This window comes from Dysidea avara, chromosome 7, assembly GCF_963678975.1.
Source record: "Dysidea avara chromosome 7, odDysAvar1.4, whole genome shotgun sequence".
NCBI lineage: Eukaryota > Metazoa > Porifera > Demospongiae > Dictyoceratida > Dysideidae > Dysidea > Dysidea avara.
Window position 1 is genome coordinate 37,190,486 of NC_089278.1, and position 13,557 is coordinate 37,204,042.

Below are 13,557 nucleotides of genomic sequence, written 5' to 3' on the forward strand. Positions count from 1 at the left end.
TACTGGGAACTAGAGTAGCTACACTGCCATACACACTTGAACCTAATCATACGTAGGTGTTAACTGCTTATAATCTGTGGTATGGAGTATATGAAATGGCACAGATCATGGACACGTCAATAGGAAACTTGTCTTACAGAATTCACTTCAAAATAGGCAAGTCTTGTTCACAGAAGTCTCAGTAATGTATGTACCTTATCAAGGCACTCTCAGAGTCTATATACTGCACCAAACAAACCTAGCTATTTACAACTTGTTACACATACGTACATCACATACCCAAATCAATGTGGAATGTTTCTTTTCTGAGTTATCCAAAGTGGCATCCAGTGTAAAACATCAAGGATTTTGTGGTACCAATTACTGAGTGATGAGCTGTACTACACAATCCTGTTGAATATTACTTCTCCCCTACTATTTGTTGGAGTTTCAATTACTTCAACACTAATGTGAGTTTGATGTGATGTCACAAGTTCCATTAGTCTATGTGTGTTTACCTTCATTTCCATTTCGTGTAAGAATGGAGATCTAGGATGGAGGCCTGATCTTCTGTGTATCCAGTACAAGCTTCCAGCCATGGACTAATAATACTAGTTCGCAGTTCCAGGGTGCCCAGCTCATTGACACCGGCAACTTCTTTCCATCATCAGTTCGCGCATCTATGATTCGCGTTATCATAGATTGGAGTTATCGACCCGCTTAATTCTACATAAAGCTCACCCACTGATCATGTGACTAACCCTGGGCTTGACCCTCGGACTAACCATGGACTAACGATTAAATGGCAAGTTGTTTTATAACTGTTTTCTGTGCTGCATAATGCACCTATCCTGGACCTATCCTGGACCTATCCTGGACCTATCCACTGCGCGCCCGGGAGGGGGGTAGGTGGGGGATAATTATTATCCCCCCTCCCGGGCGTGGCGCGGGAGTCGGCGTAGTGGGGATTTGACTTTTTGAAAAATCTAATTCTCCGCCCATGGGGGAACGACTAGTGGTCAAATCTCCATGTAATATGGCTGTAAGGAACTTTAGGAAACAGGTCAATTCTTTTAGCTTGCAAGTTAAAACAAACACCTAAAATTTCAAGCAGTCAAAAATGCCCCACTGAATTTCAGATCAAATCAGGTCAAAATCCTCCACTAATCCCCTATATATCACCAGGAGAACTGTTGTTTTCCTTAGCAAATTGCTGCAGTGCCAGTTGCAATCGTGCTCTATCGACTTCATCAAAGCAGGCTTTCAGTTGACTGTCGAAAAACAGTTGGCGATCACGAAAAGTAGAATCAGCTGGTGAAGGAAATGTTTGTAGTAAGAAAGAAAGACAATTTGGACAAGGTTTGTACATCAGTGTGTTAATATTATAAAATAATGGCATAATGGTAATACCCTCCCGCCCCGCATCATAATAATTAGAAAGGCTGGATGAGAAACTAATAATCACCGAATAGGGGCCTTATGTAAAAATTATGAGGACTGCTTGGCAGGATAACGGGTGAATTAGCTGCAGCAATGGCTAGACTTGGTACAACACATTCAGAGAGTGATGTGAATTTGATGACGAGGGAGCACACTCATGCACGAGAAGTAACCTGATATAATTTGTTGTAGTCTTTATCTGTCCTCGTATAAAAGCCACATTCAAATAAACTCCTGCTGGAGTTTCCAGCACATTTGGGAAATAAATCCTGGTCTCAAGTATAGACTCTGGCTATTAATAGAATCTACTTTTAGTGTCTTGAACTCTTTGCTTGTTGATGTCCTTGTCCTCTTTCCTTGATGCTGTTTCTTCAAAAACTAACATTAAGTTGAGAGCCATTGGATATGTATCATACAACTGTTTTTCAATCATTTTAGGCCTTGACTATACTTGTTTAACATTCCACCATGACTAAATGCCAGGCATCACTCAGACATATCCTCAGTCTCAAATATATAAAGGCCCTATTCATTTACAGGTATGTCAAAAATTGTTGGCAAGGAAATACAAGCGTGAACTTTTTTAATACAAGGAAATATAACTTCATGGACTAGTAAGGTTTTAATTTGTAACTACACTAAAGTTTTCTAGGATGGGTACAATCCAAGTTGAAAACAATGTTCTGAGAATGAGTATTGTGTGTCTGGATGTACACCTGTAGCTAGGACTACACCAATTTTACAGTATCTATTGCTATCTGGTTGATGGTACTATTTAATGAAGTATCATCAGAACTGTTACATTGCTGCAGGTACCAATTTTGTGTAGCCAACTAGCTCATCACTTGCTAACAGAAATATTTGATGCTGATGAAGGCTTACTCTAATAGAATGGTCTAATAGAGCAGTCACTTTATTTTCAGATCCCTGAAGTTTGGATTTATGGTTGCTAAACTGCTAGTAAATATTCGTACTATGTGATTCAGTAATGTTTGGGTAGGAAATGCACAGGTTTGGGATTGAGTACTGTTGTCTCAATTCACTGACCCTTCTCTTCAATCTTTACTTGTCACTATCAAATTGCAGTTTCTGGCGACTGAATTTGTCACTTAGATGTTTGAAATTGAATTTGTCACTTTGGCATTAAAATTCATTTGTAGCAAGATTGGCAGCTGGAGAAAACACGAAAACAAGATGTATTCTTGTATAACTGTAGTAAACAACTCTGTATACAGAAGCTGATAATTATTCTGCTACAACTTTTCAGCAACATTCACAAGTTACTTGTGAATAAGCTAATTAACTTCCTATCAGCTTTGCTTACAACTAACTTAGTTACCGTCTAGTGTCTCAAGTGTAACTCTCCATGACAAAAATGATTACCTCATGATGAGCAGTTATTATTATTATTAACACTTTACAGTAACCAGCACTGAAGGTCTGACAGCAACATGTATTAGGATTACCTAACCTAATTTCAAGGACTTAGACTTAATGACTTGAGTTGCTTTCTTGTAAACAATTGTGACCATTTCTTGTTCACACATCTTCCAATTTTTTTAATTTTCTCAGCATTATCTAGAAATGGATCATCAAAGTTTCATCCTTTCGTGGTGGGGTAGTTTTGGAATTGTATTACTAGATGCAAGAAAATTGATTTCTACAGCGACTATACTGAAAACAAACGGTTACGTTCGCAGCCAAAACTTCTGTTTGCATTAGTCTACAGCATTGGAATTTCATTTAAAATTTACTATACACTGTAGATTAACAAGTACAATGTTAGCTCTGTAGTCACTTATACATATGGGTATGAAGGGACTACAATCTTGTTTATGTTTACCGCATTGTAAACAAACATACGTGATACATAGACTGTTGGGGCTACAGAAATGAAGCAATATTTTCAAACTCTTCGTGAGCAGGCGAATAAGATGGTGTATAAATTTTAATTGATTTTAGTCTTCCTTCTCTGAGCAATGGCCCAATAATAAAATACTTGTGTGTCTTTTCTTTGTAGCATGCGTAATTTTACGATTTTTTAAGTGCAGTTTTTCTCAAAACCAATGCTTGTGCAAACAAGTTGAGTTTTTGCTGAGCACTATTTAATTATGATGAATTCTTGTGCCGAATTCTAATGTCAATGTGACAAACTCCATTGCCAAAACAGTATAATATAGGATACTTATTTTACTCAGTGCATATTATAATTTTGTAGTCCCTGGGAGCTCACTGGGCAAGTGAACTAAGTCAGTTGCAAGAAACTCAGAAGAGAGAGTATCGTGACTTTGTAGTAAAGCTTCATGATGACATGTTAAATGATGAGTTGGGAAGTGAGTCTGATATATAAAGTATAGCAGTATATGTACTCTAGTAGTATGTGGCTGTTCTAAGAATTACCAGTATATATACTCTATCACTAACTGATTGTGAGACAGGCCCTATGTGTTTACACTGTTCAAGGGACAGGACTCAGTCTCTTTTGGGTGACAAGAGAGCAGTGTCTTCAGGCTCCATTATTCCACAGGAGGAAGGGTACACTGAAACACCACCTCAACCACGAATGGAGGAGAGTTTCACCATCCATCTTGGTAAGGAAATTCTCTGTATCTATCATTCCGTACACCTGCATATACAGTACAACTTTAGCCCTTTGGAGGTCACAGTCTATTAGGAGCATTCAGTGTAGTCTAACAAAATTACTGACTATACTAGCCATACTTGTTTGTGCCTATAGCATTGAGGATTACTAAATTACTTGTTTTATGGATGAGCATACCACCAAAGGGTCAAATTATTAAAATTCTGAAACCATGTTGTTCTTGTTTTCTCTAATCCAGGTTCCCAGTTAAAGACGATGCACAACTTGAGAATGTTATCATGCAATGTGTTGGACTTGTGTAGGCACTCGACCACATTTACTGGGTATGTGTGTGATCAATAATTCATAACCTCGATGGTGTGTATAATGGACTTATGGTGTGACAGAGTTTGTGTGTTATTTGCTATACACTAGTTACCTGCAAGAGATTTGGAGAGTGGGGTGGGGTTAGATATACACATACTTTTACTTGTGAAAGAATTAATGATTCCAGTTTTAGGGTTTTTACTAGAGCTGAAACAGATATCCGTATGATCCGGATATCCGGATAATAATTTACTATCCGGATAGTACTTTGAAGCCAAGCAGATAGTAATAACTTAAAGCCATTTATCTGTCCAACTTCTCATCACTAGATGAATCAATTTTCATCATGGAGAGTTAGCTAAGCTAGATTATGTGAAGTTAACAGCAGCCTGGTAAGTTAATCAGCTTACTCGTGACCACGTCCATCGCTAAATTACGAAGCGAGGCTGGGAATGTTGCTGAAGAAGTTGTAACAGAATAGTTATTGCCTTATAAAGAGTTCTTTAAGACTATATAGTTGTGCCTGGAAAAGGTCTTGTAGCAACTGCTACATCTTGTATTCATGTTTTCTCCAGCTGCCAATCTTGTTTCAGATGGTGCAAAGTAACACTGTAACATTACCACAAACCTTTTGCTATCATGTTAATGTTTGTTTGCTTCTAGTACTAGTAAAACAAGGATGCTTACAATAAACTATAAAATGTTTCTATAGCAAGTGATGATGTCACTATCCGTAGGATATCCGGATAGGTTTTGTTCAGGATATCCAGATAGTAAAAGTTGCTATCCGTTTCAGCCCTAGTTTTTACAGTATTGATTTTGTCCTTTACACAATGGTGTGAATTTCAGGATTATAGACAACATAATTAATGGCGTACAAGGCAATGTGTTAATAATATTATACCCCTCACAACAATATTAAATAACTTTTAAGAGTCAAACTTGGATGGCAAATAATAGTAAGAAAGCAGTATTTGTGAGGAAGCCTGTAATTGCTTCTATTGAACACTTTGAAACTTTGTGCAACATTGGTACAACTATTGTTTGTACTGGTAAGTCATGTAGCTCTGCAGGCAAGTAGTGTCTAACAGCAAATCCCGGCCCATTGAACAAGGAGAGAGTGAGTGTTTGATCTGTACAATTGTGTCTGGAACTTGTGCATCCCCGAATACCTCCTGCTTGTTAAATGGGATAGAGAAATGACTGTGTAATCATACAGTACAGTAGTACTGTATGGTAGGGACGATGAAGATGTGGGTACGGCCCATGATAGAATATCACCCGAAAATCTGCCTCGATTTATCTTCACTATGACATGACAGTATTGGTTGGGTAAAATCAAGCCCAAAAAGTACCTTCAGGTCGACTAGAAATGTCAAGTTGTTACAGAATTTTTAAAAATTTGTGCTTGACGGAATTTCTGTTGCCTAGGCCTATTTTAAGTCCTACATTTTCTGTGCCATTTTCTGTGCCATTTTTTTTTCTTTCATCATGAAGATTGTATGTTCCACACAACTTACCGCCTATCAAACATGATCAGAAGATAGTAACCAGCATCTGTAAATTTACGTATTTTGATGGTGTGTAACATAGACAAGTGGGAACTGCACAAGTTATGATGGTGTGTGACTTGTGGTCCCTTATACTATATATCCTAGCAAGCAATAACCATTATGAGATTATTACATAGCAGTAATCTCAGCATATTCTTTAAAGATATACAAGCGGGTCTTTAAAATGGTTAGAGACCTGCTAGAAAGACTTCAAGCATTGCAAATCTCACTTTGATCATTGAATTGCTGTGCATATTGCAGGCTAATAGCCCGCAGTAAGCAATCAGTCACTCAAGCCAACATGAGTTTAGCCACTCAATTAAGTTTATAACTAGACAGATGCTATCATCATGGAGCGAGCTGTAATTGTGCTTTATATGATTTTGTGACTGTGAAGCAGTAGTAGTCATTACATATATTGAACATGTTCTGAATAACTACATAAATATTACAATTAAAATCAATGTATATACATTTCTTTTATATTCCGCTGCATATATTATGGTTGGAAGTGTCGAAGACTGCGCAGTCAATTGTGAACAATCTGGTAGCTTTTTGACTGTTGTCACTAGTACTATCACTGTCATCATTCAGTTGTAAATAGCTGCATTATCACTATGAAGGTGCTTGGAGTTGCGTGTTTTCGCTTCCACCACTATTGAAGATTCCAAAAACATGCAGGCAGCCTCTTAGGTGGTGCTCATTCCGGAGGTGTGTAAAATCAAGAAGTTGCTGTGACAGTGATGATGACAAATACAAATAAGGAAGTCCAGTAATCTCCACCATTGATTTCATCCGTGACGTTGACTAAAGAACTAGTAAGGTTTATTTAATCGTAAAGTTGCTGTGTAATGAACAATGACTGATATTGATCGTAAACTGTCGTGTAATCGACGATGACTTACAGTTCTCTTGCCAGTGTGGGACTTGCTCAGGCTTACCCCAATAATTCCTAAAAGAATCCGTAAAGTCTTCAAACTTTTCCTTACCAAAGTGCTTCATGTTCTGATTCACCAAAACTTTTGTCATTTACAGTAGTACTGTACTTTAATATGCTATTCTGTACAATTAGAATGTGTTTGAAAGATAATCTGGTTACAACTTGACTTATATCCCCTATAGGGGTGCTCGCACATTCCAGCCACACAGACTGCAGACAGCCATGTCTCTCTACTCGGAAAAGTTGTCTGCATTGATCTTACTGGTCGATAGTCGGATCAACACACTGGGAGAAAACAAGAGAGGTATAGTTGTACTGGAGTATAGTATGTGTGAGACACCCATAATATTGAGACAGTGTTTTGCAGCTTACTTAGTTGTATATTGTGTTATTGTAAAGTCATGTAGTGGAAATGTTTATTTGAGAAGTGTCTCAATGTAGCTTTCATTCTGCATGTCTGATTTGGTAGTCAATACTTATCACACAAGTACAAGAAATTAAGGATGGAATATCCATTACTTCAAGTGTAGCTAGGCAACCTCCCTTGTTTCACTACTTTATATTTCTATGGAATACAGAAATTCATTTTGCTTGCACTTGTTTGGTTACTTTTGTAACATAATTATGATTGGTAAACTAGCACATACCACACGAAAAGAAAGAATGGTACCATGACTTTGTCTGAATGTGGCCAAACCATAGTGAAGTGTCCATTATGCTCTTGTTCAGCTATGTCCAGGAAACAAAGAATGGTACAAGGAATACTTCTACAATCAACACTCACTATGGACAATATTGGCAATTCCTGCTACAAATGTAGAGAAGCCATTATACAGTACCATAAATTGTCGATACCTTGCACTATCGGTTTTAGATGGGACACAAAGGAGGACAGGGCATGATGCATGTATTGTATGTACTGGCAGTACTGTGGTATTCCAAAAGCACCTGTTGGGCTGAAGTGACATCTATAGAAATATTACCTGTAGTTTACTTTCAGTGTGGTTACTTTGTTCTTCCTAATGTCCAGCACTATATATCTAAAATTACCCACACAATACAACAGGCTGAACATTCCTTGGACTGTAGAGTAGTGTAGATAATAAGACAATAAAGGAAATTTGGAAATAATGTGAAAACTTTGATTTTGCCAAAACAGACATTTTTTTTGTAAAGAAAAGCACCATTCTCAATTATTGCCATGGATGTAATGTCTTCATTGTTTGGTCATTGTAGTATTTGCTAGCATCACTCACCAGTCAACTGATTTCCATTTTGCTGATATTGATGTGCAAATCAATGCGATCCGTAAACTAGCACAAACCACCAAGCAGGAGAACAAAGACTCTACCACCATTAGTCCTAATGGAATCCTAGCTACTGATGAGAATGGCCTGGACGTGCCATCATCTCTGAACTCATCCTCTCTTAGTGACTTCTCTAATGATGGTAGAGAACATGGCTACAACTTGGCAGCATTCAGAGGAGGAGATGCTGAAAGTGGTGGATCTGAATTAGGTCCTGCAGGATTTCTGGAACACTCTGAGTCAGTAATGTTATCTCCAGGTAGGTATACTGTGTGGTTACATCATGACAGTACTGTATTATCAATAAAGTGAAGTATAAGTGAGTTACTTTGTCCAGACAATATGGTAATGTACTATTTCGTTGGTTCCCAATTTACAGTAGTTAGTTAGTTTGTCAGTCAGTCAGTTAGTTAGTTAGTTAGTTAGTTAGTTAGTTAGTTAGTTTGTCAGTCAGTCAGTCAGTCAGTCAGTCAGTCAGTTAGTTAGTTAGCTAGTTAGTTAGTTAGTTAGTTAGTTTGTCAGTCAGTCAGTCAGTCAGTCAGTCAGTCAGTCAGTCAGTCAGTCAGTCAGTCAGTCAGTCAGTCAGTCAGTCAGTCAGTCAGTTAGTTAGTTTGTCAGTCAGTTAGTTTGTTGATTAGTAGATAGTTCAGTTAAATAGTACAAATATAATATTCCATAGAAACTTGGTGAAAGCATTTTGGTAGTTCTGAAAACATATATGGGTTCAGTTATTGCCCAACCAATACAGCATGCTGAGCTGCCGTGAAGGAAAAATGACACTGGTTTTTGTTGGGTTAATCTTTATAATCTCTACTGTACAGTGATATATAAGCAAACACACTCATGGCACAGTGTATTTTAAATTTGTTGAATAACACACAACACAAACACACACACACACATACATACACATACACTACGCATACATCGCACGCACGCACACACACTACACACATCTGCATGTCTAATCACCCACACTGCTTCATACAATCCAGACAATTTGATGTCACTTGTGTCATACTAATGACGACTTATAGGGGCTGTACATAATACACCATCTTTTACCCTCATGTGTGAAATGAACTGTAAACTGGTTCCATTCTGGCAACTATATGATTTCCTAGTCCTTCTAACTGCTAGCTTTCTACTACTTGTCATTCTCAGGGGTATATTCTGATTCTCATGAAGGTGTGTTCTGGTCTCTGCCCTACAAATTTGCACTACATTTGAGCCAAGGGTCTGGCTTTGTTCATCCATTTCAGCTGAACTTTAACTCACAAACTTGTTCCTTAACTGACATCATTCCAGGCAAAGAAGTAGACCATTACTTTCACTGTTGCACTCTATTTTGTCTATGAGTCCACATCTAAAAGCACCTCACTTTCTTACATGCACATTGTTTAGAACACATAGTACACATCTGACGTCAGTACTATTCGTAGTGGCATGGCAGTGTGACACATGCTTCCATAAATTCATGTTTTAATTTTATCACATTTGCTTTTTGTATGAAAGTTACCAAATTGTAAGGTGAGTTCTTTAGGTACACATTTGAAATCCATAACAGGACACAGTGCATAAAAAAGAATTGGCTGGTATAGTTTGCTGGCAGGTACTGTGTGCTTAAAAGTAAATAACCCATAGCAACATCCCGGAGGAAGAAATTCCCACCAATGAGTGTGCCTTCTACTTTACCACCAGCAGTGCTGCAAATATTTTTATCTAGGTTTGATCATTTTGGTTATTGTATACTCTCTCTCCCAGGTGATGTATATGTGACAAGACATTCTAATTTATCAGAAGTTCATGTCATCTTTCATCTTGTCACTGATCCATTGTTGTCAGTCAGTGACATACCAGCACGTCACCCTGTCATGGTGGGGTTACGTAACTGCTTACATGCTGCATCACATCATGACATACACACCATCACTATACCACTACTGATGGTACATGACATGTCACCAGTAAGTCAAATTGTGACTTGTGTTCTTATTAGTATAGTGATGCCACGATATGAAAAATTTTAATATGACAATCACAATATCATGGGACTTATATCATGATAGTCACAATATATTAAATAAATTGAATACATTAATGTTTTCACAGTACAAGATTTTCAATTTTAACAATGATTTGACTAAAAGTTCACTCTTTTATGCATCACCACATGTTTCCAGAGAAATGTCCTCATAGTTTACAAATATTAAGCCACTTTTCACTAAATAATTTGTATTTTTTATATCACGATATAGATTTTTTCTCTATCATGATTATCATAAAACAATTCTATCACAATAATAAGATATATCATGGCATCACTAGTTCTTGTAATGTATGTTGCCCTCCAACAATTGCATATCCTTGGAAATGTAAAATTAATGTTTTAGTAATTTGATTTGCTGTATATGAAATATGTACTGTGTGTAGGAGATGACCATTAACTGGTGTTTGAAACGAGCTGAACTTGTGATGAAGTGTGTTAAAGGTACATGATATTGCTGTTAGCTATTAATGTAGCAGATTACATGTGGTAGGTTTTATGATGGAGAGCACGTCATGGGGAGGGGCTGATGCACGCACCATACAATTTGTTGTTCCACCAGTAAGTCATGTAATGTATGAATGTATACATGTCACAAAATTTACTATCTATAGGGTCTGTCAGATGAGCTGTTTGTTGACTTGTGTGAAATGTTACCACGTGTGTTTCGTATGGCCAGTACCCGTAATTTGACAAAGAGATAGTCAATGTGTAGCTTTATGTGTCATAATAATGTTATGGTTGTCAAGAAAAAAAAGCAATAGAACTGAATACATAGTTACCAAATACTTCTAATTATGTATGCCTATTACTCACTAAGGCCACAACAAAATTAATGTGGCAGGTAAACTAGAAGATAAAGAATGCTATGATGGCTGGTAGACTTGTGAATATTGTGTAAGCAACTGCAGTCATAGCAAAGTGAAGGGATTAGGGAAATATTGATTCCCCACTTTATTTCAGAAATGCTTTAGCTCCTGCATTTGTAGAGATATACTCTAATCGAGCAGTCGTATACCTATATATAAGCTGCATAGCCATCTGACTGTCCATCTGTCATACCAAACTTGGTGTGAATCAACACAATCAATGCTGATAATGAAACACTCATCATCAGGCTACTCTAGGATTATTATCACCAGTTCACAAGTGCTTCTGTTCATTCTCTGTGGTGCTCAAGGTGTAGAGAAAATCTGAGCTACATTCCTTAGTAAACTACAACACAAACTGTTCCAAGTGGTAGAACACTCAACTAACATGTAAGATGCACCCACATGTTGACACATGTTTTTCTTTGTAAACGGTACCTTTTTGTGCATAAACTCAACTTTACTTCATAGTGTCTTCACATGCAAAGTACATATCGATTAGCGAAATTAAACACTTATCACCTTGCAACTCTAATATGTTGTAGCAAATCAATATGTGCTTTTGATATAGCGATGAAGGCTCTGATGGTAAGAGAAAGATCACGAAAAGTTGCATTCCTGTCAAACCACAGACAAGTAACTGTGGCGATTTATGTACCTCCCTTAACGCCAAGTGATTACGACCAACCTACATGGGTTTGATCTGCCTAGGTCATAACTTTTTTTCATTTTTAGGACCTTTTTGATGCACCATTTTGTTCATGGAATTTTTTATCCACAAACTCTGGACAAATACAGGTACATTTGCAATTTGCCTTCCCTACTACAAAAGTGCTCTGCATTCTATGCTATGTGCCAGTGCTGAGTATTAAGATCTGTGTGTTTATCCTGTGTGTTGTATTAGGCTTCTTTCACACTTACATGTTTTAAGCATAATTATAGGTGTGCACTGACATGTAAAACTGTATGAGGCTTTATTCAGATTTTCCTCATTACTGCTATAGTAAATAAATAACTAGCATGATTTGGCAGGTACTAATGTGCATCTGAAAAATGATATTACTGCCACCATGTGTATACCATAGTCTACACTGAGGAATTGTGTGTGCAATCACTTGACTTGACACAACTGTTTCGCTAATCCTTCTTACATCTGTTCACTCTAAATATGCTTATAGGATCATAATCATGTTACCTTAAAGGACTTTATCACTTTCATAGAACCTTTGCTTTCCATACAGTAACTATAATTGCAAAATTAAATGTGTTGGCTTTAAAAAAATTATGCACAAGTTCATTTTTGTTTAATTTGTTGGCAGTAAGGTAAACATCATGTAGAAACTGAAACTGTGTTCTGTGTACAGTCTGTACACCACCTGTCAAGTAGGTATACAATGGGAGTGTATAAACAGTGGAATGGACTACTGGAATGGTGGAATACTGGAATGGTGGAATGGATTTTTTTAAAGTTCAATATCATTTTTTAAATCCAAATAAATAGGATTCCCCTTGAAGTCAGCTCTTTTAGCATAATTCACCTCACCATAGACAAAGTTTACCAATATATTGTACTGTAAAGTAAGTTATGAACATGCACAATAGCAGTTTATTGGGAACACTAAGAAGACTCCTGACTTAACCCTTGTTCCCAAATGATAAAAGTTAGCTAGCTAGCTGATTACATGAATGCATTGTGAAAGTACATTCACTATAATGAAGTATTCATTTATTATCAACTTTACCAGTTAGGCACTGGAGGACGAACACAGAAGGCAGAGCCTGTACGAGGTGTTTACCACTAACCTATAGGAGCCTAAGCGAAAATCTTTGGGTAAAGTGAAACGGGACTATCTTGTAAGCGTTTACAATGAGCCTTTGCCACAATTATGTCAGAAAACAAAATTTAAGCCAAGTTCATTGTGGCAGTGTTATGTTGCACACTGAACTGAACCACAATTGGTTTCAGACAAGTAATAAAGTATTAAGTTATAAGTCATACAAGTGTTGTGGTGAGGAAAAAGAGCTGACTTCAAGGGGAATCCTATTTATTTGCTTACATAAGGGGAGGAGTTGTACTTATTTGGATGTAAAAAATGATATTGAACTTTAAAAAATTCCATTCCAGTAGTCCATTCCACTGTTTATACACTCCCGTATACAATTGCCTTAGCTTGCATGTAGTTTAACTAACCCTGCATATTCGTTATTAACTATACATACTTAAAGGATGGCATGAAGATCATGTACTGGTACTTTAGAGCACTATCAACATGTGTGCCAATAATATAGGACACTAAAAATCACATTAGTTGTCCTGCAAGTGCATGTAGTAATAAAGCAAGTACCAAATGCTACAATTATAATTAATTAGTTCTTGCAATACTGATAGCATACCTGCATGCTCACATCAATACTTGCAGGATGGCATTAGGAAACCTCATGTTCTTGAAAAGTGACATCACCACGTACATAACTACATGAATGACACTGGTGTTTAATGTGGAGATGGTCCTG

At 37.2% G+C, this 13,557-nt stretch overlaps 2 protein-coding genes across 11 annotated transcripts in view; one reads left to right on the top strand and one right to left on the bottom strand.

Annotated features, from left to right (window-relative positions):
- The window catches only part of LOC136262590 (GRIP and coiled-coil domain-containing protein 1-like), a 33,066-nt gene extending 32,213 nt beyond the window's left edge, over positions 1-853 (bottom strand). For 2 of the 7 annotated variants that reach the window (XM_066056972.1, XM_066056971.1), the window contains exons 1-2: positions 498-731; positions 280-444 (exon numbers count right to left, since the gene is read on the bottom strand). The gene's annotated coding sequence lies outside the window, so the exon portion shown is untranslated. Of the gene's footprint in view, positions 1-279; positions 445-497 lie in introns of all 7 variants that reach the window. The other 5 variants (XM_066056959.1, XM_066056960.1, XM_066056962.1 and 2 more) reach the window with 4 other exon arrangements.
- LOC136262589 (FERRY endosomal RAB5 effector complex subunit 3-like) lies at positions 583-10,945 on the top strand. 4 transcript variants are annotated; one of them, XM_066056951.1, is made up of 10 exons: positions 583-784; positions 3,638-3,752; positions 3,947-4,010; positions 4,260-4,344; positions 7,003-7,124; positions 8,057-8,386; positions 9,892-10,094; positions 10,561-10,618; positions 10,668-10,735; positions 10,789-10,945. In XM_066056951.1, the coding sequence occupies exons 2-10, from the start codon at positions 3,738-3,740 to the stop codon at positions 10,876-10,878; spliced, it is 1,035 nt and encodes a 344-aa protein (XP_065913023.1). In that variant the 5' UTR covers positions 583-784; positions 3,638-3,737; the 3' UTR covers positions 10,879-10,945. The 4 variants fall into 4 exon arrangements, with proteins under 4 accessions (XP_065913023.1, XP_065913024.1, XP_065913025.1 ...); XM_066056952.1 differs by lacking the exon at positions 583-784 and adding an exon at positions 1,480-1,587; XM_066056953.1 differs by lacking the exon at positions 583-784 and having other exon boundaries at positions 3,883-4,010.
- Positions 10,946-13,557: the final 2,612 nt, after the last annotated feature.